At 48.7% G+C, this 26240-nt stretch overlaps 8 protein-coding genes across 8 annotated transcripts; 5 read left to right on the top strand and 3 right to left on the bottom strand.

Annotated features, from left to right (window-relative positions):
- Positions 1-1291: 1291 nt before the first annotated feature.
- ABOM_004546 (putative flavoprotein) lies at positions 1292-1993 on the top strand (the record flags this gene model as incomplete). Its single annotated transcript, XM_022531675.1, has 1 exon — positions 1292-1993. The coding sequence occupies one exon, from the start codon at positions 1292-1294 to the stop codon at positions 1991-1993; it is 702 nt and encodes a 233-aa protein (XP_022390177.1).
- Positions 1994-2374: 381 nt separating this feature from the next.
- On the top strand, positions 2375-3455 carry ABOM_004545 (DUF3431 domain-containing protein; the record flags this gene model as incomplete). Its single annotated transcript, XM_022531674.1, has 3 exons — positions 2375-2727; positions 2780-3349; positions 3404-3455. The coding sequence occupies 3 exons, from the start codon at positions 2375-2377 to the stop codon at positions 3453-3455; spliced, it is 975 nt and encodes a 324-aa protein (XP_022390179.1).
- A 566-nt stretch (positions 3456-4021) lies between these two features.
- Positions 4022-5650, top strand: cwc27 (putative peptidyl-prolyl cis-trans isomerase; the record flags this gene model as incomplete). Its single annotated transcript, XM_022531673.1, has 3 exons — positions 4022-4774; positions 4818-5232; positions 5295-5650. 3 exons carry the CDS (start codon positions 4022-4024, stop codon positions 5648-5650), a joined length of 1524 nt encoding a protein of 507 aa, XP_022390187.1.
- An 874-nt stretch (positions 5651-6524) lies between these two features.
- Positions 6525-8947, bottom strand: ABOM_004543 (heat shock transcription factor (hsf); the record flags this gene model as incomplete). Its single annotated transcript, XM_022531672.1, has 2 exons — positions 6525-8418; positions 8478-8947. The coding sequence occupies 2 exons, from the start codon at positions 8945-8947 to the stop codon at positions 6525-6527; spliced, it is 2364 nt and encodes a 787-aa protein (XP_022390183.1).
- Positions 8948-10162: 1215 nt separating this feature from the next.
- ABOM_004542 (putative aldo-keto reductase (AKR)) lies at positions 10163-11175 on the bottom strand (the record flags this gene model as incomplete). Its single annotated transcript, XM_022531671.1, has 2 exons — positions 10163-10849; positions 10909-11175. The coding sequence occupies 2 exons, from the start codon at positions 11173-11175 to the stop codon at positions 10163-10165; spliced, it is 954 nt and encodes a 317-aa protein (XP_022390182.1).
- A 1742-nt stretch (positions 11176-12917) lies between these two features.
- On the top strand, positions 12918-13593 carry ABOM_004541 (putative GPI anchored protein; the record flags this gene model as incomplete). The annotated part of the gene is made up of 2 exons (XM_022531670.1): positions 12918-13233; positions 13292-13593. 2 exons carry the CDS (start codon positions 12918-12920, stop codon positions 13591-13593), a joined length of 618 nt encoding a protein of 205 aa, XP_022390176.1.
- A 7081-nt stretch (positions 13594-20674) lies between these two features.
- Positions 20675-22637, top strand: ABOM_004540 (putative R3H domain protein; the record flags this gene model as incomplete). Its single annotated transcript, XM_022531669.1, has 3 exons — positions 20675-21016; positions 21082-21625; positions 21706-22637. 3 exons carry the CDS (start codon positions 20675-20677, stop codon positions 22635-22637), a joined length of 1818 nt encoding a protein of 605 aa, XP_022390184.1.
- A 1937-nt stretch (positions 22638-24574) lies between these two features.
- On the bottom strand, positions 24575-25382 carry htz1 (histone H2AZ; the record flags this gene model as incomplete). The annotated part of the gene is made up of 3 exons (XM_022531668.1): positions 24575-24822; positions 24903-24972; positions 25284-25382. The coding sequence occupies 3 exons, from the start codon at positions 25380-25382 to the stop codon at positions 24575-24577; spliced, it is 417 nt and encodes a 138-aa protein (XP_022390191.1).
- Positions 25383-26240: the final 858 nt, after the last annotated feature.

The raw sequence follows: 26240 nt of genomic DNA, 5'->3' as shown, positions 1-26240 counted from the left end.
CATATATGAAGAGCTGCCTGGTGCAACTCAAATTGACGATTGGTGGGAGCTCTTTCCTGATGAGCATGAAGATCCATTATCTCACCTTTATGATCACGGTATAAACGCTAACTACCAGAGAAGGTAATGTAACCTTGCTAACTTGGTTGATCTAGAGATCGATGACGACCACAGAGATCATTACGTTTCTCTGGGGCTGGGGTTTCTTTATCACTGGATGCATGTGTGCAGCATAACCTGTCGAGAAGAGTGTTTGCTCAAACAGAAAGCCATACTCCGTGGCACCTTGGACTGGGGAGTAGACTTCATAGCTAATGCTTTGGATGCTAACCACACTATCCGTATAACGGAGTATGAGATAGACTTCGGTGATGAAGGCACGTGTGGCAGGGTCTTCCTATCAGATGCGGACTAGAATAGTCCCAACTTGGCTTGGACCTGGTGTTTGAGTACGACCCAAGAAGTTGCATGCATCCATATCTGTTTGGACGTTTGGTCATAATGCATTGCGCAATTGGGGATTTTTATTTTGGGATGAACACCGATTCAAGGAGTAGTGTCTCAGTCCGAAAATGATAAGAGAGATATACAATTCAGGCTTCGAGAAGCCAAGGGATATGGATGCCGATTTGGTTGAAGCGGATTGAGGTACATAAACTAAGACCATTCAAATACCGATGCCATGCCAACATAAAAGAAAGCCAATAAGGTGGTGGCTGTAATGCAACTATGAAATTCCAGGTGCAGGATTAGATTACTCCGATGGTGCCGCGCATCGCCAATGCGTACTTGAACTTGCTTTATCGCCAAGGACAAAAAGCAAAAAGTGAAGCCGAACGCGGGGGTCGAACCCGCAACCTTGAGATACCGTGACGACTAAGAGTCTCACGCTCTACCGATTGAGCTAGCCCGGCTACTTGTTGAAGAACGCTTTCTATTTTGTCTATATAATCCTACAGCAACAAAAAGGGCAAATACCAATCTGTAAGAACCTGCTTCCCATGGATCATACTCCATCGCAAGCAAACTTATTATTAAGGCAGGCTACTAAGCCATATTACTCAGTATATCTGGTGCAAAAATAACAAAAGCAAGAAGAACCCGATCCTTTCCGTGCGAAAGCATCTCAAATCGAGCGTGCTTCTCTATAGTTAATTTTGCATCATAGCCGCTAGCGTAAGCCTATCGGATTGGATTGGATTAGAAATATATAACCATCTCGCCCGGTTGCTTGCCGATTACATCAACCTTCTCCCAACCAGACTTGAGACAATAGACATCCATCAGCATCATGGCAACGGAAAAGTCACCAGCAGCGGAGATTGCCGCGTCACTCAACGATGGCAAGGTGCATCTACTTCTGGCCGCAACAGGTTCCGTTGCCACAATAAAGCTACCGCTTATCATTGCAGCATTCGCAGACCATCCGAATATCTCGATTCGGGTGATTCTTACCAAAGCTGCCGCTGAGTTCCTTCGTGCCCAGTCTGAGGAACAACCTTCGGTAGAATCACTCTCATCGCTCCCCAACGTCGACTCGGTCCTCCATGATGAGGATGAATGGACCGAGCCTTGGACACGAGGTTCAGACATACTACACATCACCCTCCGTAGATGGGCTCATTTACTAGTTATCGCTCCACTGAGCGCGAATTCACTGGCGAAAGTGGTCCACGGGATGTCCGATAATCTGCTTACGAGCGTTGTACGCGCATGGGACACGACGGGGTTGATTGACGGGAGAAAGAAGCGGATACTTGTCGCTCCCGCGATGAACACAGCAATGTGGATGCATCCTGTGACAGCACAGCAGATGCGCGTCCTGGAAGAAGATTGGGGGATTAAAGAAGTCAATGGGATTGTGCAAGGCTGGTTTGAAGTCCTCCGGCCCATTGAGAAATCGCTCGCGTGTGGTGATGTGGGGTCCGGCGGCATGATGGAATGGAGGGAGATCGTGAAGATCGTTAGGCAGAGATTGAGTGTTTCTGCATGAGTTTTGGTATCTCTTTGTTTTGTGATATTCAGAATGCAAAATTCTTCGAGGTCTAGCCGCGGTCTGAAGTGGTAATTCCACCTAACTCTTTGTCGACTCAACGTTACATCACCAGCCTTGTGTCCGGAAAGTTGCTCCTGCAAATGGTACGCTGGGGCCATCCAGCATTTACTCCGTGCACTTCATTGGGTGCTGGTAAGAAAGAATGAATCACTGATTTTCAACCCTTGATAAAGAACCAAAGACCCCTGCTCCCTCTTTCACTGGAAGCGCTTTCACTTAATCATTGTCATGGCACCCGACGACTGGAGACTTGAATAGTCCAACTGCTATTTGCACTCAGATCGTGGCGCAATGAACGAGACCTGAATCGAGCTCAGAATGCGCCAAATCGAGCGTCTTAGCATCGTGGTTCTGCTGCTTTGCTCCGTTGTGTGGCTCGCGAGACGCTTCAGTACCCCGTCGTTGGAAGTTCACCAGTTGTCTCGTTGGCATAATGGGATCAAATTGGGATACACAACGACCATCCCAACTCCCACCACTTCTCGAAATATCTCAACCACTAGAAGAAAGCGACCAAGCATCACCGACCTGTTGCCCTCACGGCATAGGGGAGCTGAGTCATCTAACAATCAGGAACACACCAAGATCAAAATCACAGCAATCGACCGCGTTATTGTTGTTGGGAAGACGAAAGAGGACGACACGAGCTGGATAGAAAACGAGTTGCCCAGGTAAGGAATATACGCTGGATGTATAGCCAGCGGAGCTAACGCATCAACGCAGCTGGCAGCACGCGATCTACGCAGTGGATGACCCAGAAGCACCCCTCCATGTAGCCAAGAACAAAGGAAAAGAAGCCAATGTGTACCTGCAATACATAATCGACAATTACGATGACCTCCCATCAACCATCGTCTTCCTCCATAGCCACCGGGACGGCTATCCAAGAGCCTGGCACACGGAATTTTCCGACCACAGCAATGTGCGCACCGTCCGGATGTTGCAGACAGGGTTCATCCAGCGCAACGGGTACGCCAACCTGCGCTGCAACCCCAACCCGGGTTGTCCTGACGAGATCCGCCCATCTCGCGGATTAAGCGACGAAGAGCACCTGCCGGAGCAAGTATTTCCTGAAATTTGGAAGACGTTCTTCAACAACACCAATGTCCCAGAGGTCATCGCGACCCCATGTTGCGCGCAATTTGCGGTGTCGAGAACGCAGGTGCTGCAGCGCCCATTAAACAACTATATGCGATATCACAAATGGCTTATGGAGACTGAACTACCAGATGAAGTCAGTGGACGAGTCATGGAGTATATGTGGCATATAATATTTGGGCAGGATCCCGTTTAGTAGGCCTCTCTCGTCCTTTTGTATCAGTTCCTCTTGACTGACCTGCCGTACAGTTGCCCTGATATGTACCAATGTTACGAAGATGTTTACGGCACTTTTGATTAACGATTATCGTTTTATACTATACTCTTCCTAGAACAAATGGAACAAGCTGAACACAAACATAATATCACACACTGGCAGTGATTAGATAGCTAAAATTGCGCTCAAAAATGCCATGGAACTACCCTGTTCCATCCAATATACACACCAAAATATTTTCTACCATAAAAGCCAGTGAAATAAAATACAAGTACCCAATTCAAGCAGATACAGCGAATCTAAGCCGTATCTAACAAGTACGTGGAAACCAAAGTTGTAAATATCTAGACACAAACAAAAGCGGCCGTGACATGACGTGACCACATGTGCAATCTATCAAATGAATTTTCCCCGAAAAGCTTCGACATCCGCCGAACACGTCCTCTCTCCCTCGACCGCAATCGCCCTCCCTCCAAAACCCCACGCAGCGCTTACAACGTGGAGGTCACCCCAATAATGAGAATCGCACATAATAACCTCACCATCTAACTCCAACATCCTCCCACTCCCCCACGGAAACCATCCGTCACGGAGCTCCAACCAACGCGCAAACACACCCAATCCCAAACCACAACCACGCAAACCTCAAAATGTCCGCCCATTACACAACAGAACCAAACCCCACGGCCTCAGCGACCCTAAACACAACCTTCGGGCCCCTCCACATCTCCCTCTTCGCTACGCAAACGCCCCTAACATGCCGGAACTTCCTCCAACATTGCCAGGACGGCTACTACACCGACACGATCTTCCACCGCGTGGTGCCCGGCTTCATCATCCAGGGCGGCGACCCGACGGGCACAGGCTCCGGGGGTACATCAATCTACGAGGACCCGGAGTTCGAATACGACCCGGAGGCGCGCGATCCGGACGAGAAGGTCGTGCTCCGCGATGAGCTGCACAGTCGGTTGCGGTATAACCGGCGCGGGCTGGTGGGGATGGCGAAGAGCGAGGATGGGAGCTACGGGAGCCAGTTCTTCATTACGCTGGGGAATACGGAGCGGGAGTTGAACGGGCAGTGTACGCTTTTCGGGCGCATCGAGGGCGACAGTATCTACAATATGGTGAAGATTGCGGAGGCCGAGAGGGTCGAGGGGACGGAACAGCCTGTGTACCCGGTGAAGATCACGTCCTGTGAGATCGGGGAGCTAGGTCCGCTAGCAGGAAAGATCAAGAAGCGCCAGATCACGGCGACGCGGACCGCAAGGACAGAGGATAAGCCCGCGCCGAAAAAGAAGAAGAAGAACAAGGGAGGCAAGACACTCCTGAGCTTCGGCGATGACGGTGACGGCGACGAAGATATGCCCATTCGACCCGCGAAACCGAAGTTCAACTCCAGCCTGGTGACGGACACAAAAATCCCCGAGTCCCACAAACCAGCCCAAGAACCGAAATCAACAAAGACGCCCGCGCTCCCCTTCCCCAGAGCCCAAACATCGCCCCAAAACCCCGGAACCAGAGACCCAGCTCCCCCTCCCCAAGCCCGAATCGCCAGACCGCTCCCCCGAACCAGCCGCACCAAAGCAATCTTTCCTCTCGCGCACCAATGCCGAAATCGAGAATCTCAAGGCCTCCATGCGCAGAACTGCCCACACCGGCGCTGCAGATACAGGGCCCAAAAAGTCCGCCTTGGAGGCCATGATCCCGGAGACGGCGATCCGAGGCCGCAGACGCCCTCCGCCGGGCACATCGGCCTCAACCAACGGCTCAAACGGGATAACAGGGTTCAGCAGTTCAGCGGACAATGACACACTCAAACTCTTCAATGCGTTCAAGGCCAAGCTCGAAAATGCCGATTCACGTCCGCACCCACCCACAAAACCACATCCCAGGATACCAAACCTTCTACTGAGACGCAGGAAGCGGATGACGAGGAGGCCCAGCTCTGTGATCTTCATTTTATCGCGAATTGCCAATCTTGTCAATCATGGGATGATGATCAAACTGCGGAGGGCGGAAAGGCAGGTGCGGCGGCGGAGGATGAGGAGGGCTGGCTGACGCATGAGTTGCGCTTTGGCAAGGATACGCTTGGCAAGGATTTGAAATGGAAACGGGAGCATCCGGACGATGCAGACTCGCTTATGGTGATTGATCCGCGGGAGAAGGAGAAGGAATACGTTGGCGGGAAACGGAGAGGGCTTGAGAGAGATCGGGAGCGAGATAGGAAGCGCGAGCGTGTAGGCAACCTGGAATGGGACAAGGCACGGAGAGGGAAATAGTTTACTGTATACGAATGACTACGTACGTACTTTGGAGCCATAGAATAGTCTTCATGCCATGGTGTAGATCTATATATCTCGAGACATTGTTTAGCTCTGCAGGTGATTACGTACAAAGTTAACAACAATGAAGGCATTTAACACCTCGTGGAAAAACCATGCATGTACATCAATAAGCATCGGCAAACAGGTCATAGCTGGAAGCTCAGTCATAACTATGTACTCAAGTCATTAAAACAAGTGATAAGGATGATTGGAACGAGATCATGGGAGAGGCCCTTGTGGCGCACCATGGCCACAAGATAAGTATCTCTCCACAGCGGTGTAAGAACGAACGAAACTCCACGCAGGACTCCTTTCCATGCTCATATCTCCCCTTACTTTTTTTTGGTTGGCCCGCTGAATCCTAACGCCCTTATTCGCCGTGTTGCCCACCTTTGTCGAAATAGAAGACCGGACTCGTTTCAGACACCGATCGACTCACATTCCAAGACGGACCTGCAAGAACCACCGTCCTTAGTGGAAGCCCAGTCGTAGGCTGCTTGTATATGTAAGAGAATATTGACTAGTCGCACGCGTCATCGAAATTCAGACCAAAAGACCGAAAACCAGTCTGTGTCGTATTAGGACCGAATCGCTTGGACGAGAGGTAAAGATGAATAAACAGGACTCGATTTGTACCTTTTTGACCCAATGACGCCTCGTTTATTCGCTTCGAGTGGGTGGGAACGAGAATGGAACAAAGGAAATTGATAGTGGTTTGAGGCCGTAACTCCCAACGGATTGTCGCATTTCACGTCTTTCGCTTCTTCAGAGTGGTTTCCCTTTCTTTGTTGCAGACGCACAGCCCCGTTAGTATAGTATATTAAGAATATTAAGCCTTCTTGCGCCGCTTCGCGCTACCGCCGTTTCCCTTACCTCCCTGGAGATCTTTGCCCCCGTTAGGGACGCCATATTGTGCAGGCTCGTCCACGGTGTTACTTGGGCTGGTCGCTTCGCTATCGGTTAGAGTTTCAATGATTCTGCCGGCACCCGGATTTATCGTATTATTAAAGCCGCTGCCATCGTAGCCGTTATAGAAACCGGGGTTCTGTTGCTGTTGGTCTGGTCCCTCGAATAGATCGCCGTTATCAGGGATATGGTCGAAATCAAACAAGTCGTTTCCATCTTTGATTATGCCATCATCTGCACCTGTCGTGACAGGCTCGCTTGGCGCCGTAGCGGGTACCGAATTCGTGGTGTTTCCAAAGTCCAAGTTGTTCTTATTATGTTCAAGATCCGCGATGTCCGTGAAATAGTCATTATTGAAAATCTGATCGAGGTCTAGCGGGGGAGGAGGAACACTTCCATCACCTGTTACCATACCCGGGATTGTCCCTGTTGGGCTGAGCGGCTGTAGAAGATTTGTTAAATTCTGGACTGAACGATCTTGTTCAGCTTGCATTTTCACGAGGTTGTCAATCTCCGCGCGGGTGTTCGCAAGACGATTCGAATAACCGAGAGGCATTGGCGGTGGTGTTGGGGTCATTAGGGCATTGTTTTGTGACACAGGTACATTGGAGTCACCCGCGCTAGTCTCGTTGGCCATGAGACGTAGCATATCCGCGCGTTGGTTTGGAGTAAGAGGAACGTTGCCATTTGACGTTTCCAGCGACGACAATACGTTGGGAAAGTCCGCAAAGCTTGTGGGGGGGCCTCCATTTCGCGCATTGGTATTCTGAATGACGGACATGATATCCCGCTGAGGAAACTGTTCGGTTTGAGGCGGTTGCGTCTCTTTCGGCCGAGGACTGCTATCAAAGACCTCTTCAATATGACCGTGTTGGGGGGCACTTGGCTGGCGAGTATGACCCCGCGGTTGTGGACCCTCATACGCACTGGCGGCTGGTGAGAGGGTAGTTGCGCGGCTCTGTCGTTCTGACGGCGCAGCTTTCAGAAGCAGGGGTTGCTTCTTCATTGCTCGTGGTCCTCCCGGGCTGTTCATATGCTGAGCACCTAAGGCGCTCAGCGAATAGTCATCTCCCATGTCGACTACATTACCTTGATCCTGAGAGATCGCTCCAGCAAAAGAGTTGGCAAGGTTTTGAGGTCCTTCCTGTCCCTGAAGGCTGCGATTATAGACAGTCGCCAGGAAGGTGAGAATCGCGTTGATCGAATTCTCGTGACGAGTGTGCTGCTCTTGGAAATTGGCGGCCTGTGCGTAGAGTTGCTCGTGTTCTCTCCGTAGCTTGGTAATTGTGTTGGAGATGACCTGCTGTTGCTGCCGAATAGCCTGCAACTCCCGGTAGACCCCCGCGAGTTGATCTTTCGGCATAACATTCCCTCCTTGGACTAGAGATAATTGTCGGTTCCGGGATCGGTCGTCTCGTATACCAGGGACATCGTCGTAATCATCATTGTCATGTTCATCCACGTCTTCGGTTTTTACGCGTATATTGGCCTTTCCTGTCTTGCTCCCTTGCCCTCCCGTATTCTTAGGTTTTTGTATCAACCACAGCAAATCGGGGTGGCCACGCTTGAAGTATGGGTTGGCATACTCGCTGGGGCTCTTGTTCTTTCGTTCACTGGCGCGCATCGAATTATCCGAGAGCCCCACCTTCTTATGAAACCCGTACATGTTCAACTGGCGGACAAAGGAAGCGTAGTTGTTATGCTTGAAAAGTTCAGGGATCAAGGTCTTTGCGAACTCGTCCTCGTCTAACACGATAAAGGAGTTTCCATCGTCGGACCACCGAATGAGGTCAGTGTTCTTAGACTCGTCCAGGAAACTGGAGGTATTCGTTAGCCATCAATCGTCAAATCAATTTCTACGTCGCTTAGGCCGTACCTGCTTAGCTTCTGAACGAATGGAGGGATCTGCTTCCTCTTGGCCTGCACCTCCCGCTTCGCAACCAACGCCCGCTGGTAGAGCTCATCTAAGCTTTCCCCCCAGCCCCCAGGCTCTCCAGTATTACTCCCATGATCAGACAAGGGGGTCGGTGTCTGTTCATACCCACGATTCCGGCTGACCAGTTGATTTGGTGTCTGCCTACGTGCGAGTTGTGTAGATGCAGTAGCTGTAGGTGCCGCCACATCTTGAGCCGCCGAATATGCCGTAGCGCCATAAGGATTCGCATCAGAAAAGGACGATGGGCTGACAACATTCGAGGAAGTACTTTGGCCCCATTGCAAGAACTGGTCGTTTGAGAGCTGAGTGTTGGAGTTTTGCGGATAGTTGGAGATCGGGCCAAGTTGTGGATGAGCGATAGGAGATGTGCCGGGAGCAGGTCTTTTGCGAGTCATGCCTTGAGGACTCATGGCAGACGATATGGCTATGTCTGGCCGGTCAAGAGTAGGTCTTTCCTTCAATATAGAATTCGTTATTGAGAATGCGTAGAAATGCGGCAAAATCCGATATCTAGTCAAGAGGATGTTCTTCAATGGGCTTTCCAGCCAAGGCTAGGCTATGGCGGGGAACTCGTATGGCGCGACGCGGGTCGAGACTGAATGTAACAATAACAGCGCAGAGAATCGTTTATAGGGCTTCCGTTTGAAGCGGTGTTATTCAGGCTGAACCGACAAACGCTTGGGAAGAGGGTCTACGGCAACGGGCCGATATATCGATATGGGACGCGACACGCGGGGCGATAAAATCTCACTATCAAGAGGGTCGAAGTCAATCGGATAGCAAGCTCGCGACAGGCCCAGCTAAGATGAGCGACGAGGAAGGAGCAAGCCAATTGCTTAACACTGTTGCGATGTATATGTGTGACGAGGACTTATAGGCGGCGTCTTCTCAGGAACGGGCGCTGCGGCGGGTGGAGGGCTGGCACCGGCGCAAGGTAAAGGGAATAAGCAAAAAAAAAAAAAAGCACAGATCCGCCCGTCCCGCAAAGTCGAGAAGACAAACAATATAGTGGAGTGCAGCAGGGACACAAGCAAGAGTTACCGAATCCAAGTGATTCAGAACAACTCGCGTTTGATGAATGGCGATGACTGAAGATGGCCTGCGTCTGGCAAATCTTCTCTCCGCTACCGTCCAGATGCTTGGCGGTGACGATGAGGTCAATGGTCCACAGCAGGCACTGATTGGCTAGGGGGGCTGAGTCAGCCAGAAGTGCTGACCAAATGTGTGCTGACTAGGGCTGACGGGCGAAAACGATTGCTATACAGTGTGTCTACTCCAGATATATCACTGCCTTTCTACCTGAGCTATGGGATGTGGAAAAGCTCACTTGTTCTGATGCTGATCGTTTCGGATTGCCTTGTTTCCTTAACGCCTACTACTTTAGTTAACGCGGCATGCCCACCGATCCACTCATATGCAAATAGCCAATCATCTTGCATGCCCATACCGTGGTATCGTCCTTATTTTTTTTGCAAATACTTCATGTGCTACCATTTTTGTCCGCTCTAGATGCTTCATTGATCTTCCACTAGATTCCATTAATTGTCGCCGGAGCCTGGATGCGCTTTGACCACTGATAACGGGATCAACCCTAATGTAAGGCACGCGAAGGGAACACTGCTCCATTAGAGCGCGACCCGATCCCCAGTCAGTTGCTGGAAGTTCTCAAGCACCCTCTGCCATATACCCGGGTGTTCTTGGGAGAACCTCTCTACCCTCGTGGGGGCAGTTAAATCATCTTTCATGCGGCCCCGATTACTCGTTCCGTTCAATAAAGTGGTGTTCCCCAGGGCTAACACAAGGCAATACAGAGCGGCGGCGGGGCTGATTTCTGTGCGACTTGCTAACAATTGGATTGCATCCGATTGAACTAACTCTGGATTCGCTGTCAGTGTCCAGAAACTCTGGTAAATGATGTCGTTATCCTGGCAATATGAGCGCAACGGGACATCGAATTGTGTGCCCCCATAGAAGCGATTCTGGACAACCGCTGGTTTCACTTTGACCAGTGCGGATAGTTCCCTAAGCTGCGGCAAGGTGCAATTTGATATGCCTAAGTTTCGAATTCTATGAGGGACGTAAGTCTCAAACGTGGACCAGGCCTCCAATGTCTGAGACATTGTCGGAAGTGGGGAGTGAAGGATGAGCATATCGATGTACGCTTCGTTGACGCTTTCTGGGGCATCAGATGCACGAAGATGCTCTAGGGACGATTTGATAGAAGCGTGGACTTGTTCCGTCACCGATGAATTGGGATCATAGGGCATATCGTCGGGGTTTTGCCCATGAATGGATGTGAATTTGGTTTGGATCTATCCATGGTCAGCCGGTTGAACAGCTAGGTTTACTATCGACATTACGTTTGACTTACATGGAGATCCTCTCGTCGAATCGCTCCGTCCCGGATAGCCCGGCGTATGCCCTCGCCTACCAAATCTTCCCGGTAATGCTTCGGCTGGGCCGCGGTGTCTATGGCACGGAAGCCAGCGCTAAGAGCCTGGTACACTAAATCTGCTGTTCGATCTTTCTTCCATGCAGTGCCGTAGATGAAGACTGGTAGAGTTGCAGGAGGTGCGTTCTGCACCGAACGTAGAAGATGTCTATCCCAAGACACCTTGGGCATGGCAGAGCGAGCCATTGTGATAACGAATCTCACCAGAGACGCGCAGAAGAGTTATACCTTGGAGTATTGCTAGATCAATCAGCATGAACGTAGTGATATACGCAATATGTCGAGGTGGAGAACTACTAGCCCACTCGGGTACATTGGCCAATGATACGCTTGCAAAAAGCCGGTGTTCTGACATCTCAGAAAGATTGTGAGGGAAGACGTCACCTACAGCTCAACCCCTCCTACAACCACGTACTGAACCTAGTACGTATCGCATTAGTAATGCAAGAAGTTATTTATGCTTTTGGTCTGGATCTATCCCCCATATACAGTTAAGGAATATGAAAGACCCGTTGAAATACTTGTCCCCAGCGATTAGTAGGACATAATGACGGCGCATATAGGGCGCTTCTATCACAAAACATGGCAACGACCCATAGTGTGCCACAGCTTCTTCCTGCCGCGAGTGGGATCAATCCCAACCTCTTCGGCCAAATAGATTTCAGATGACTCAAAGTCATGCATTTAACCGATAGAAATAAGGATCTTCCCTGCAGAGTGTAGACGTTTCCTGAAATAGATAACCATGCGGACACGCATCAAGGTCGTTGTCCAGTGCTCCAGTGTAACCCTACTTCCAGAGGACAGCAATCCACTAAGTACAGCACCTTCGGTTATTTGAGCTATGAATAGCATCCGACTTGTGGGTATAGTATATACCCGTACAGTTGCAGTATGCAGGATAGACACAGGCAGCATATTTATTTTGTCGTTAACTGGCCATGATACTGTGTTGTCAAAGTCATCGGTACCCTCCGATCAACTATATATAGCGGGGAGGCTGTGCAGGAATCCGGCAATTCCATACGTTGAAGAGCATGTTCAGTAATGCTATTGCCTGATCTTATCTGGACAGGATCAATTGAGTGCCAAGCGATGATCATCCGTCTTGTATTCTTTTGTCAGTCTGACCTTCCTCGTTCTCCTCGTTGTTGCATGTTCCTAGATCCCAGTGCGGATGACGAGGCAAGGCAAACTGCGAGTGACATCATCGACAAGAACATCCTCTGGTGGTAGTTAGTTAAACATCAAACCACTCCGGAAAGCATTCCACAACAGCTTCCTGAAGAAGTGCATCAACAATAATCGCCGAGTTAACAAATATTTGTCGTCCCTAGCATACAGAAGGATCCACTTATCCAAAGCCCAACCTAAAACCCAGGGTCCAGTGTGGCGGTGAAGGTGCAGAAGAATAGAATGACATTCCCCGCAGACAAGTCTGGTAGCGATGAACAAACCAATTCTTGGCAGCTCTTCGAACCCATAACCTTCTTTCCTCTTTGTTCCAGGCAGCTTCGTTCCCTGTCAATATATTGGTGATATTCATACGTTGATCAACGGGTTGCACCGGATTTCCACGCCAGCCGTGCTTGGCATATGTCGCCCGAAGGAGGCTTAGAGTTTTAACAGCTCTCATTGAAAGCAGATCGCTAGCATCCTGAGTGATGGAACTGCGATGTATGGTGCATGCGGAGAACTTCCCGTCTGGGCAAGCTCTAGTTTCGGGCAATGAGATCCTTAAATATAGAAACTTTGCGACGCGATTGAATGGGTTATAAATATGTGTCCTCGCCCACTTCGAATTGTTCACAGCATCATCAGCTTCGATTTCAATTGTATCGCGACCACGGAATCCATCTACATCCGGAACTCTTTACTTCCCTAAACATCTACTTCGTGTCATCGTTGAACGAATCCAATCATACACAATGCGCACCGTCCAATTGCTCGCTCTCTCCGGCCTCATGCTCATGAGCAACGTCGCCATGGGCGCCGAGCTGGACCGCGACGACGTGCCCAATCGCTGCTGGGAAGTCTGCGGCCCGGTGGTAGGAATCGCGCACAAATGCGACAACATGCACGACAATGACCGCGCTGAAATGAAGTGTATCTGCGACTGGAATCAGGCACCATCCCTGATCCCTCTCTGCGAGGCCTGTATCGCGCAGTATCGCAGCGAACGCAACAACAGGGACGATGATGATGACGATGACGATGACGATGACCGCAACCCCCACCACAACGGTATGCAATCCTTCATGCTCTCGCAAGGTTCAAATAGCTAACATCCGACGCTGTCCAGATGCCTACGACATCCTCACTTCTTGCTCCCTGTCAACAACCAGCTACAACCCAACTGCCGCAGCTTCTGCTGCTAGCTCCGCAAGCACCAATGCCACCGATACAACCCCAACCGCAACCTCATCCGGCATCGCCAGCTCCACGAATAGTGGTTCCTCGGGTAATTCCAACAGCAACGCGGTGAGTAACACCAACTCTGCGACTAGCGCCCAGAACACCGATAATGCGGCGTCTGCATATTCAACCCCCAAGGCTGCTTCCTTGGCTGCTGTTGTCGGACTAGGCTTTCTTGCCTGGCTGTAAATATCTCATGACATGACGACATTACGAGGTTGAATACGGTCGAAAGGGAGAGAGTGGAGGGATAACATGGGATATGGATTCACTGAATCGAGTGGATCTATGGATATGGGAGATTGAGATATACATTTACGTTTCATGCCACTCCTTTATATACCCGGCTGGACTTGAGTTATGTTTGCTCTACTACATACCCTACATTTTCTGACTTATCGTGTGCTGTATTCTGAATCATTCCTTTGATATGCATGGACTGTGTTTCCTCAGCTTCCGTTATGTTTGGGCTGATATTCCCATGTTGCTCTACGGAGTACTTCTACGATAATAACACTTATGGGTAGTCGAATGAAAATTGCAGACATCCAACATATCATGATATCTAAACATAGAGACTGAAAAGTAGTTTGTTCTCCTTACGAACTACAACCGTCAGAAGTCCAATCCACGCACCAAGAACCAGAAATTATATATCATACGCCATCACGAACTCAACCTACCACCGAAACCCAAACCCAAACTCAAAAAGTCCAACGAGACAAGAAACTTGAAAAAGCAAAACCTAAGGCAGAAGCAGAGAAAAAGCAACAAAAGCCAACCCCAACCCCAAAACCACCCATCCCCAAGAGCACGCACGAGTCGCACGACGTGTTAACCCGTCCCTTACTTCCCACCAGCGAACAGGAGGGGAAGAAAAAAAAAAGCAAAAGCGACGACGCCGCCCCCCCCCGAAATCATCGCATTCGAATACGTGGCAAGCGATACCCTAGAGTGGAAATAAAATTTCCCAATCTCCATAGAGACGAGGGAAAGCACTACGTACTAAAACTAAGGTTGTGAACCTAACCTAGGGAACCTAACCTTACCTTACCTGCTTTGAGTTCGGTCCCAGAGGGATGGATGGATGGATGGATCTTCAGAGTTCAACCTTCACTTACGTGGTGACTAGCTACTAGCTACCTGCAAGCAAAAAGCAGAGATAGGAGACTTATTCAGTGTGCCTTGCTTCGACATGGAAATTTCTATTGTAGGTATTCCGGGTGTTTCTAATGTACTCCGTAACTCGGAGTTTGTAGATATGTACTCCGTACTTTGCTTTGCTTTTTGCTCCATTTGATCCTCACGGGCGATCTTGGGTCGGATTGGAAGGTGGATAACTTGGATAGAGAAGCTGATAATAAGCTAGATGACGATTGAGGGTGCGAGTGATAGGTCAAGTAGAGCAGAATAGAATTCTCACAGAGGGCAGGGAAGCAAAAACACAGAGGAATGGAATGTAGGGGACAAATGCCAACAAAACAGATAAGATGACAGCATGGTGATTATGGGTCGGTTGCTTCAACGACTGAAACATAATCAAGCCAATACTGCGTACATATATCATTATCTAGTCTAGGACAGTCAGCTGAGTGCAGTTGACTAGTACTCTACTCCGGTCTTAATCAGTAGTTCCAAGAGATGGTGAAACAGCCGTGTGTGGTACGACGTCCATTCCATTATTTCTGAAGCTCTCCCATATTGAACGAAATCAAAATTAGAGAGAGGGAAAAAAAATGCTGGATGACATACCCCTACGTGATCAAAACAAAGACCTGTAAAAATCAACCAACAAGAGCATTCAAAAACCCTGCAAAAGCCAAGGGCCAGAATCACCCTTACGTCCTACATAATCCCAGGTACTCCAACCAAAGACCGACCATCATGCATTGCAAATCTCCACAAAACCCTCCCCAACGGGCGAAGGAATCTGATATCCATGTATCCACGTAGACCCTTGCATCCGTGACCAGGGTGTGGGAGTCGCGGCGAATTTAGGCCCCACTAGTTGCTGACCGGACAGAAGTACGGTTCAAGTAATATATGTAATTGTAATGGCTGCGATTTGGATAAGGCTTCCTTTCTCCGAGTTGGGTATCCTCTGTTTTACCTTTTCTCTTTTTTATTTTATTTTTTGGGCCAGGTTCCCGAAAAGACGGAAAAGTGATACATAAGGCAGTGTGTTGATTGGCGGACGATGTGGCTTGCCGATTGCATACATATGTGTACCTTAGTAGTATGCACAAGCACGGACTACATATTGGAATCCGAGAGGAACAGAAGAATAGGAAATATAGAAAATAAACCAAGAAAAAAGACATAAGGAAAAACAGGAATTAAAAAAAAACATAGACTGCTTTGTCAAGTCCAACAAGGTCTGTCGAGAATTTCAAATCTCGAACCATCCTCTGTCTTTTTCCGTGGAGAGAGATAGTAGACGAAGCTAGACAGACAGCTCTCTGATGATATCGGCCCAAAACTGATAGTTGTTTCTACCAAGGGCATATGTCTTGGAATGCATGGCTTACAGGTTAATCATTGCCTGAATCGCATTGGGCGTATGTGTCCATGTCTGAGGGAATTAAATGATAAATCCGTTGCTTTTTCTAGCATCTTTTGCCACAGGTAAAATAATCCTGTTAGTGCTCGGCTATCAGTGGCCGCTTCGCGAGTGAGACTAAGGGGGGAGGAAAATAGAACTAAACCCCCCCCAAGAAAATAAGAAAAAGAAGGAAACAAGAGAAAGAAATGCAGAATGAAAACGAACCGAAGAGGCCAGACTAATACAAGATATGCTAGGCCCTAATGGTATAAAATGCACACACTGAAATGGGACAATTCGGCCTCTTGTCGCGGGCAACAGACAGAAGGGCTGAGTTTCCAATACAGTAGTGCTTCAGATTTGTCATATAGACCACACCAAAGTGGGTGCATGAGATACATGCAGGCCCATCCCACAGATTACTACTCATCTCCGTAGGTCCAAACTCGGACAATCATAAAATAAAATCGCTCCTCAAATCCATATGATCACGTAAATGTGACCGATACATCAGCCGCCTATAGGGAAGGCTTCCAATCAGCACCCGTAGGTGCGCCTTAGCAGGCTCCTAGTACTTTCTGAGGCCCCATAATGGTAGATACCCGCTACTATTCGCTGTGGGAACAGACTAAGAATATTCTATAGACGTCGCTTCGCTTTTAGTTCAGTACGGGATCACCCAAAGACCTCCCCGGGCCACACCATGGGACCAGCTGGGAGCTGCACCGCGGGTGCCCAAGCTTAAGGTGCAGGAATCGGTCAGCTACTACGTACCTACTATACCTTAAGCCAGTATATCCCGAGACCAAGCAAGGCTCATAGTCCCGGATAACTCCGCACGTTTTGACAGGTGCCGGACGACGCTGCTTGGAGTCTTGCTCGAAATCAGGGACACCAAAGTAGGATGGAGGACAAGGAACACACACGCATAAAAAAATGAAGAGGGAAGAAAAGGAAAAGACCACGAGAACAAGGAATACGATATCGGACCGGGACGCTCAGGAGAAAGGCGCGAAATCTGAGGTCTCCATCCGACTGGTTCTGGTGACACTCTAGTGGGTTCTAGCTTGGGTGTTAATCCCAAACCGCCGAATATTAGACTAGACCTTTCCCCATAGTTAGCTAGCAAGTGCGGATTTGCAGCGGATCCCAACTGACTTCACCGTTTTCGTCCTATCGGGTAGTGATAGTTCTTTCATTATTCGTCGGAAATGATGGATCATGCCTCGCAATTTCTCGTTGGAAAAGGGGCGACTTATCCTGCCATCGAACCTCACATGAGCTAAACGGTTAGGGAGCGGAAGCCAGAAACTTGCGTGTCAAGTAGATAACTTCATAATAATCGCATGTGATAATAATAGCCACGGGGAACGGTATCGAGCACATCCGCTACTAATAATAAAGAGATGGCAACTATGTCGTCTTGACGTGCAGTCCAGTCTCCCGGGGGTGAGGGAAAAGGTCACGGACAGATGGGGGAGTTGGGTGTTCATCAGGGGTTATCTCCAAATCCCCGACAGACGACGCACCGACTCCTGAAATATTTTACGGTCACGAATCATCAGGTACAGCAGGATCGATTTCGGCGACGTTACTACCCTCACCGCCCGCCATCGTGAAGATGAATGACCTGAGCCCAACCACGCCGCCAATAACAAGAAGAACAATCTTGACATCAAGACGGGCCAAGAGCCGGCGCGACAGCTCGTGTGGGCGGTGGACGACTGTACCGAAGCTCCCCTGTTCGGAGGTGGTGAATTGGTGTACTCCGTAATGGAATCATTACCCACCTCGAGCGGATCCCAATCCACCTTCTAACTAAGACTCGAAGGATGCATTGGAGCTCCCACGCCAGAACCGTCAAACAGGAACCTTTCGGACGAGTGGACATGGAAGACAGGGACTAGTTGGTCGTTAGGGACAGGCTAACTGAACACGATGGCATTTGGTGGCACGGAAACGTCCCGACAAAGAAGACAGAAAAAGGACTGGATCTTCAAGTTGGTTCGTGTGAGTAACTCCATACTGGAGAGTCAGAGACCCGTTTAAGGAGTTAAAGTAAGTTTCTCAATGTTAGTTCCCCGTGCCGCCCGAAGGAGAAAGTGGGAAACTGAAAAAGAAAACAAAAATACCAAAAAAAAGGAGGGGGAGGGGGAATTGTATAATTTGTTTTTCGTTTTCTTTGCCAGGAACCAGCAAAAAGAAAAGTTGAGAGACAATTCATCAGTCTATTGAAGGTTTGAAGCATGCAAATAAGGTCACCACTTGCGTGAGTTTGGTAAAGTTGCCGGATAGAAATCAATAACCCAAGGAACTTGGTGCAGTGGACGACATTGTGATTGGTGTAAGGACAATGAAAAAAAGAATCCTAATAATCTAAGGGATATTAACTCATATATGCCGAGCCAGAAATAATCAAGCTAGAAGGCCTATTAATAACGGGAAGGAATACGAAGAAGGGAGTAGACGTGTTCTAGAAAGAGATGTTGAAGGAAGTGGCCTTCTGGATTCCTCATTCCCCAGGCAGTAAGTATCCCTCTTCATTTAGGGGGGGGGGGTAAAGAGTACTCGAAGGGGAAGTTGAAGGAGGGGGAAAAGGAGCGCATGGACATGATACCTGACGCAGTTTAGTTTAGTACTGCAATTCAGGTACAGTAATCTCAATTCAATACCTTAGTACCTGGCTCTTATGGGACTAAAAGAACAACTTGACTAAGGTGTAGGTAAACTAACTAGTACCTAACTGAGGATGGAACAGTCAACTGCCGCATACATAAATGATGGACATCAGAAGCCTGGACAGTCAAACTACAGATTGGATTTCTTCTTGCTTCTTTTCTGTTTCAATTATTATTGTGAAACATATTATTACTTACTCTTCTGCCTATTTCAACTCACCCTTTACTTCACTTTATTTTATAATTTTTTTTCCCTCTTTATTCTCTGCCTCTCCACATCCTCTTGCACACTTACACTTGCTGGTGCAAGTCCTCTACCAATAGGAACCCAACTCCCCTTTTGGGCAAAGCCTCAGATTCCCCATTGTATTATAATTTGTTTCCACTTCCCACCTTTTTCCTGAGTATTTTTGCCTCCGCCACAGCTGAAGAAGGAAGGTTTTGAGAAAAGGATTAAAATTACAGTCTACGGACAGGAGCACACCAAAGAAGACCGAGCAAAGATATAAAAAGAAAGACTAAGAGGAGAAGGAACAACCCACCGGAGGAGACTGATTATAAAAGAAAAAGCACGGAAGCTTTGAAGAGTGATTGATTGTGAGTGACTTGACCTTCTGCTCTATCAATTTTCTTTTGGAAATCAAAACATTCAAACCACCACCACCAACCAAAAGGGAGAAAAAGAAAAAGAAAAGAGAGAGAAAAAAAATAATACTAAAGAAAAAAAAAATAAAAAACATACCACATAAACTGAGACTAGTGAGAACAGTTTCTCTCTCTTCTCTCTCACTCTCGCTCTCTCTCTCTCGTCTGTCTTTCTTTTCCCCGTCCGTTGTCCCGTTCCCCATTTTGGATCAATTACGGGAATCCCTTCATCCCATCCGCTATCCTTTTTAGTGTGACTGTCTGTTTCTCCCTTTTTTTTTCCCACACCATTTTTTTCCTTTTCTTTTTTTAGGGGATTGATTTTCAATTATCATTATTTTGTTTGCTTTGCTTCTGTCTTTGGTGGACTGGACAAGACAGGGGTGTGTAATTTGACAGTGATTGCAACGATCTCAAGCCATACTGGACACAGACTGAATTGGGAGAAGAATTTAATTCTAACAGATCGACCAGCATTCTCAACAGATCTTACACCGTCAAGCCCGCCATTACCATCAACGCAGACCGATCTATCCAATTCGTCGACTTGGCGGATCCGCGGAAGGACCGACCAGACCTAACTAAAGCGGTCGCCGTGTTCCGGCTTTTCTGCGTGCCGTTTGGCGTGCGTGCTTTTCCACACCCCCCAATAATCTCCCGGGTCACGACCTCCCTGCCTTAACCTCCAATCTCAACTCTGAGATCAAATTACTGTTTCTTTTCTTTTATTTCCCTTTTTTTTCTCCCCTCACCACCACCGGTCCGTCAACCTCGCCCATACTCCAACCCTCTTGGGCAACTTACTCTTAATCCCGGGTAGTGGCAATTTTTATTTCTTTCCTTTCCCCCTTTTAACCTTTTTTGTTATTTTGCTCCTTTTCTTTTTGTATTTTCTTTTCCGTGGTAGTTTTTCTTTTATTCTCTTTTTTCTCCTCGCATTATCTCACTTGTTATTTCCCTGGCTTTGAGTTCTCCTTGGGGAGAAGGGAAAGAAAAAGTTTCCGAAAATTTGACGCCTGAGGAACGCCTGGCATTGATGACCAAAGCACCACGAGACAAGCAGTTGTGAGCGGTTTTGTGTTTTTAGTCTCATTTTTGACTGCTATTTGGCTTTGACTTGTCTCCCACGCCAACCAGAGATCTCAACCCGCCGTGACGTTGGTGTCTAGAACCATTATTTTTTTCCCCCACGCTTTCAAATCGAGAATTTGGTCCACGTTCGACAGCGCCGTTCGCATTCTGCCGGTTGTCTTCGATAAGTGGCTTTCTTCTGTTCGGTCGCTCCTATGTTTGAGTAGTCCGTTCACGCCATTGGGATATTGAAACGGGATTGTTGTGCGGTGGATATTTGTGCCCCCATTCTAGAATTTGGTTGCCCGTTGGGAATTCGTTTGTCTTAGCCGCCATGAGTTATCAGCAAGCGCAAGAAATGTATCACGACAACCCAGCGCGTTCTCCTGGCTCTCAGCGTCACCAGCAGCCTTTGCATCGTCAGCCTTCGCGACAGTTTGACGCGTACGGCCCTATGCCCGTGAATCTGTACGAGGATCCTATGTCTCGCTATGAGACTGGCCGTCTGGAGCGTCTGAACCCTTCACTACACAACAACAATTATGCCTACGATCTTGCCGGTTCGCAGACTTGGAACCCGAATGGCTTTGCCAACCCTCAGGCTCTTGGAGCCATTCGGTCGGCCTCCACCAGCTTGAAGACCACGTCTCGCACAGGAAGGTCCGGCTTGCCTACGGTAAGTACAATGTCGCAAAACTCGAAATCACCCTGTGCAATGGTTTGGCTAATCCATGAGAGTAGACCTGGCTTGATCAGCAGCCGGGTATGCCTAGTACCTTCTCGAATCTTGGACCCGGGCCCCTTCAAAGCAGCGCGATGCGCCCAGAAGCATCCGCATCCTCGGAGGCCGACGATGAGTTGATTCCGACGGCCATCGTTATTAAGAATATCCCCTTCGCTGTTAAGAAGGAGCAGCTCGTGCAGCTGATGACCGAGCTGAACTTGCCGCTGCCGTATGCGTTCAACTACCATTTTGACAACGGCGTCTTTCGGGGACTGGCATTCGCGAACTTTACATCCGCGGAGGAAACAGCGACAGTGATCGAGGTTCTGAATCACTTTGAGCTTCAAGGACGGAAGTTGAGGGTCGAGTACAAGAAGATGCTGCCGCTTCAAGAGCGCGAACGCATCGAACGCGAGAAGCGCGAACGTCGGGGCCAGTTGGAAGAACAGCATCGGCCCATGGCGACCTCCCAGCTTCAAACCCAGAGCTCCATGTCCTCACTGACTTCCCATCTTCCCGCGACATCTCCGTCGCCCGTCTCTCAGCGTGGCCAGAAGCTAGGTAAGTTTTCGCGTAGTTTTTGTTTTCGATGACCGTGTTTTCAATTATGGCTGGCGCTAATCGCACGTTACATTTCGCAGAGGTCGACCTGAATGACAGCACAACGCTATCGTATTACTCTCAACTTCTCCTGTTCAAGGAAGATACCGGTCGCGATACATTGGTTTTCCCGTCGAACCTTTCCCCAGTTCAGCGTCGCACCGTCCACACTCTTGCCCATAACATGGGCTTGGGTCACGCTTCTCGCGGATCTGGGGAACAGCGACAGGTGCATGTGTTCAAGGTGGCTCCTGGCACCAATGTGAGCCCTCCATTGTCATCGATTCCCGCTGCAGTCCAGCCTGCCGAAACAGCTCGTCGCGGACTGAACCGCGCGGCGACGATTGATTTTAGCGAAGCGCGCAACGATGGTCCTGCCCCCTACGGCACCCTTCGAGGACAGGCGTCGGGATTCCTTGGTGTTCTCGATTCCCCTGGCAATTTTGGCAATGCCCAGAATCTACGTGCGGCGAAGTCATTCGCAGACTTGCGTTCCTATACGCCGTCGCCAGTGCCTTCGTCTGCGAGCTTCCCGGCAGCCCTGCAGTCAAATGGCGCACGTCTCCAGCATTATGATGCTGCCACCAGCGGCGCCTCGAACACCCCGACGCTTACGCCTGCCCCGTCTGGATCGTCTCTGGGCATGCCACGGGATGATAATTTGTTGGTGAATAGTCTCAGCAGCCTTTCTTTGGGAACTGGAATTGGTGGGCCTAGCTCAAGCCCACGGAGATTGCGGGGTATGTTTTCTTGGGAACAGCCGGAAAGTCAACCTTCCAGTGCTGGACCCATCGGTAGTAACCGATCCATCGGAGTTGGATTTGACGGACAGTCACAGGAGCGCGTGCCAATTAGGCAGCCGAGAGGCCCCCTGCCCGAAAAGGGCCCAGGTTTTCGACGCCCAAACGGACACCAATCGCGTGGCAGCGACGAACTGCGAACCAACTCTGGCGTGGAAATCATTGTGGAGTAAACAACTTTGACGGGAGATGAAAAACGACGAAACTTGTTAGATTGCTTTGCCGCAAGACGCATATGACTCTTATATCACGAGGCCTGATCCTGTTCTGCGATTATTGGCTTACGATTCGATGAGGGATGACGAGATGACACTCACCAAGAGAACCACAAAAGAAATTTCTCTGATCTAGCCAAGTTTTAGACGTTATTTTGGGGCAGCCCAGCAGGCATGCTGTTTAAACGGACTATATGTTTCTCTTTACTTCTCGGAACAAAATAAAAAAACGGAAAAAGAACGAAAGCTCCTGAATTTTTATGAGACGCAGGGCGCCTTCCAGAAATATTTGTTTATCTATATTTTTTTTTTCTTTCGCAATTTGTGTCGGCGGAAAGCAAAATTTTTTAACTTACAGGACAGGAAGATGATGAAAGGACGAACGAAAATACCGATGTCTTTTTACCATGGCAAGAGAGATGACATACCAGCATTTGCATCTTTGGATTACTTTGTATATGGGGCGCCATGCATTGTTTAATGTTTGCTTTTGTTTCAGTCTCGACTATACACGCTATACGCTCTTCCCACAGGCATCTGAGCCTCTGCCAAGTGAATTAACGTGCTTGTTCCCGGGATCTCTTGATACGTTTCTTTCTCCTTGCTCCCTTTTGGCTTGCATGTTCAATTCAGCTCTAGCCTGCAATGTGTGGCGGACGAAAGGGGGATTGTGACAAAACAAGTTTGGTGGATTTTGGTGTCTAGAGAACTGACACCTTCTATGGACTGAGTCCTATTTTGCACTAATAGGTACACCCTACTCCAGGATGACTATACTGGTCTAATGACTCCAGTCCGTTTCCCTGTCGTATGTCCACTGGAAAGGTTCTGTCTCCGGATACAACCAGATCTCTACTTTTTCTTCTTTCGCTTTCCTTTTAATCACCCTTATATGGTCAGGGCCTTGTTTGAAATATGCCTTTTATTTCCCGAAATCTTCCTTCTCCGTATTGCTTTAGTACTCTTATTTGTCTCCCATGATCGCCAATAAATGTACGTTCTACCCGATTCGCATAATTCCCACCAGTAAAACTATCAATTGGGTTAGTCCCCACCAGCTCGTTCATTCTACGATGCAATTGAACGGGGCTTCGAACGTTCCAATCATGGTTGCTCGTTATCTCTTCAGCGGCAACAATGCATCACTTAACAATGGTCTTGACCTCTGATAATAGCAAGCACAATACAAGAAAACTTCACGGTGTAATTATGTATAAATCCCTCATAATGTGATTAACAATCGGGAACTCCCGGCTCCAGATCATGGTTCAATGTTTGGAAAATAGAGACATCCAGAAGAATACCGGGATAGTATGATCTGGCTTTATCTTTTATTTAGCTTCTCGTGAAAGAGCCAACTATACTCATACAATACAAGTCCGTCAAGTTTAAGAGAGACATCGTGGTAATGGTAACTGAGGTGGATAAATCGGAAGCACTCAACACCATCAATCAATTAGAATAAAGTTCACTGGGAAAAAAGAATAGGGGGGGGACAATAGGGAAACAGAAAGTTGAAAATAAATCGAAAATAAGCCCACTACCAAGATATTCACCCTTTTCCCATTACAGCGCCCTGGTATTTCGAGACAAACGGTATGAACGGAGCACATAAGAGGAAAACAGAGCACAAGAGAGAAAAAGAATCGCGAACTGCAGCGTCGTGGGTAGGGAAGAGTAGAGATGGGGGATGCGTCTGTTGGAAATCCCTGTCATGAAAGATGCGTTTTCATCCAGTTCTCCCTTTCCTCTTTGAATGTTTCTTTTTTTCTTTTGCAACTGGTCGGATTTGAATTAGAACCAGCTAAAGGTCGATCGCTGTAACAGACATATCCCGGAGTCCTTTTCAATCGTCATCATTTCAAACGCCATATTCGTGGGGTATCCGCCGTAAATTAAGCCTCAGTCTTGTTTTTCTTCTTCTGCTCCACCTTCAACAGCAGCGCACGGTTGATGCGTGGCAAGACACCACCGAAAGCAATGGTGGCGCGGATGAGAGTGTCCAACTCTTCGTCTCCACGGATGGCAAGCTGCAAGTGGCGGGGGGTGATGCGCTTGACCTTGAGGTCCTTGGCGGCATTTCCGGCAAGCTCGAGAACTTCAGCAGTCAAGTACTCCAACACAGCGGTAACATAAACGGCGGCTGTTAGTTGATTGTTCGTTAGTGATGCCCATGAAAGATGACAAATCATGGCTACATAGTTTGCGACTGATGAGCCTTACCTTTAGCGCCAACGCGCATCTTATTTTGCGTGTTGTTCTTCAAGAAACGCTTAACACGACCACAAGGGAACTAAAAACAGAAACCAATCAGTACTCATGATCGGTCGCAAAAGGTTTAAATTTAGCGTGCAAGTGACGAAGGTCATCTGGAAACGACCAACTCTCCCACTCATAGTGACGCCACGGAGCCCTGACTGCAACCATTTGACACAAGTCACGCAGGATTGAAGACGAGAAAGAGGCCATAGACCAGAGCGAGGGGCAAGTGAGAAAGGGAAGAAAAAGTTCGAGACCAGAAGCTTTTCACACGCTCCCGCGAGTTGCCGGAAATAGCAGCAACGCGAGTACTGCAGGAACAACGAGAAGGATACGTCTACTGACCTGCAGACCGGCCTTTGCGCTGTGGGACTTCTGAGCCTTCCCCGCAGAGTCCTTTGAACCAGCCTTTCCGCCGATAGACTTTCCCTTTCCACCAGGCATTTTGAAAAGCGTCGAGATTTAAGGTCGCAGAGATGGAAATGTCGCGTCAAATGGGTGTTTGAAGTGATAGAGCACGATGGTGGACGTTGAAGCGATTCGATACACCAGCGGCACGCGCGTTGTTGATGGATGAAGGAGTCAGAAATGTCAAAGCCATCCTGGTCGCTAAAGACGGCGTTGAGCGCGGAAGGGCGCTAGTCCCGATTGGGAAACCCAGAACATCATCTCAAGTCTCCAGATGATGGAGGACGTCTGGAAGGTGAACTTGCTGGTCAATTAGTGACATGAACAAAGCAGCTAAGCAGTTTTCAATCGCGACTGCATATCCATATGATACCACATGGTCTGATATAGCATCCAAAAGGAAAGAGAGTTATGGGCGTTAGTGATGAGGGCCTGTGCCATAGCTGAGGAGTCACTCAGTAGTGCCTCAGCTCTCAGGCAGGGTAAGTTATTGGATATGAGACATTGTCTTTAATGTATTCTGGCAGTGTGAGAACCTTGTCCAGAGCTTCTGACATTGTACAGAGAGGCTGTATAGTGGACGTTCATCAACAGCACCGGATCACTGTTGTCGTTGATAGAGAAGGGTGCAAAGCATGACGGTTGCTCGGTGCATTATCTAAGCAAACAGGTGATTTAGCTGCCTTATTACTGTGAATCTATCGCCTCAGGCTGTGCACTTGTGGCAATTTGCGGGAATCTCTTTTAGGCGTAGTCTCTATCACGTGCCATAATGCCTATCTGGACAGCTGTCCGACTTCCCCGGGGGTCCAGTTCCGCAGTTTGAGGAAGATTTTGTCCCTGCACGCGTGCCAATCCTTCACTCATCCGCTCAAGCTCCTCGCGCGCTGCTTC

Source organism: Aspergillus bombycis (genome assembly GCF_001792695.1).
Source record: "Aspergillus bombycis strain NRRL26010 chromosome Unknown contig00031, whole genome shotgun sequence".
Taxonomy (NCBI): Eukaryota; Fungi; Ascomycota; class Eurotiomycetes; order Eurotiales; family Aspergillaceae; genus Aspergillus; species Aspergillus bombycis.
This window is presented reverse-complemented; position numbering and strand designations above follow the sequence as displayed.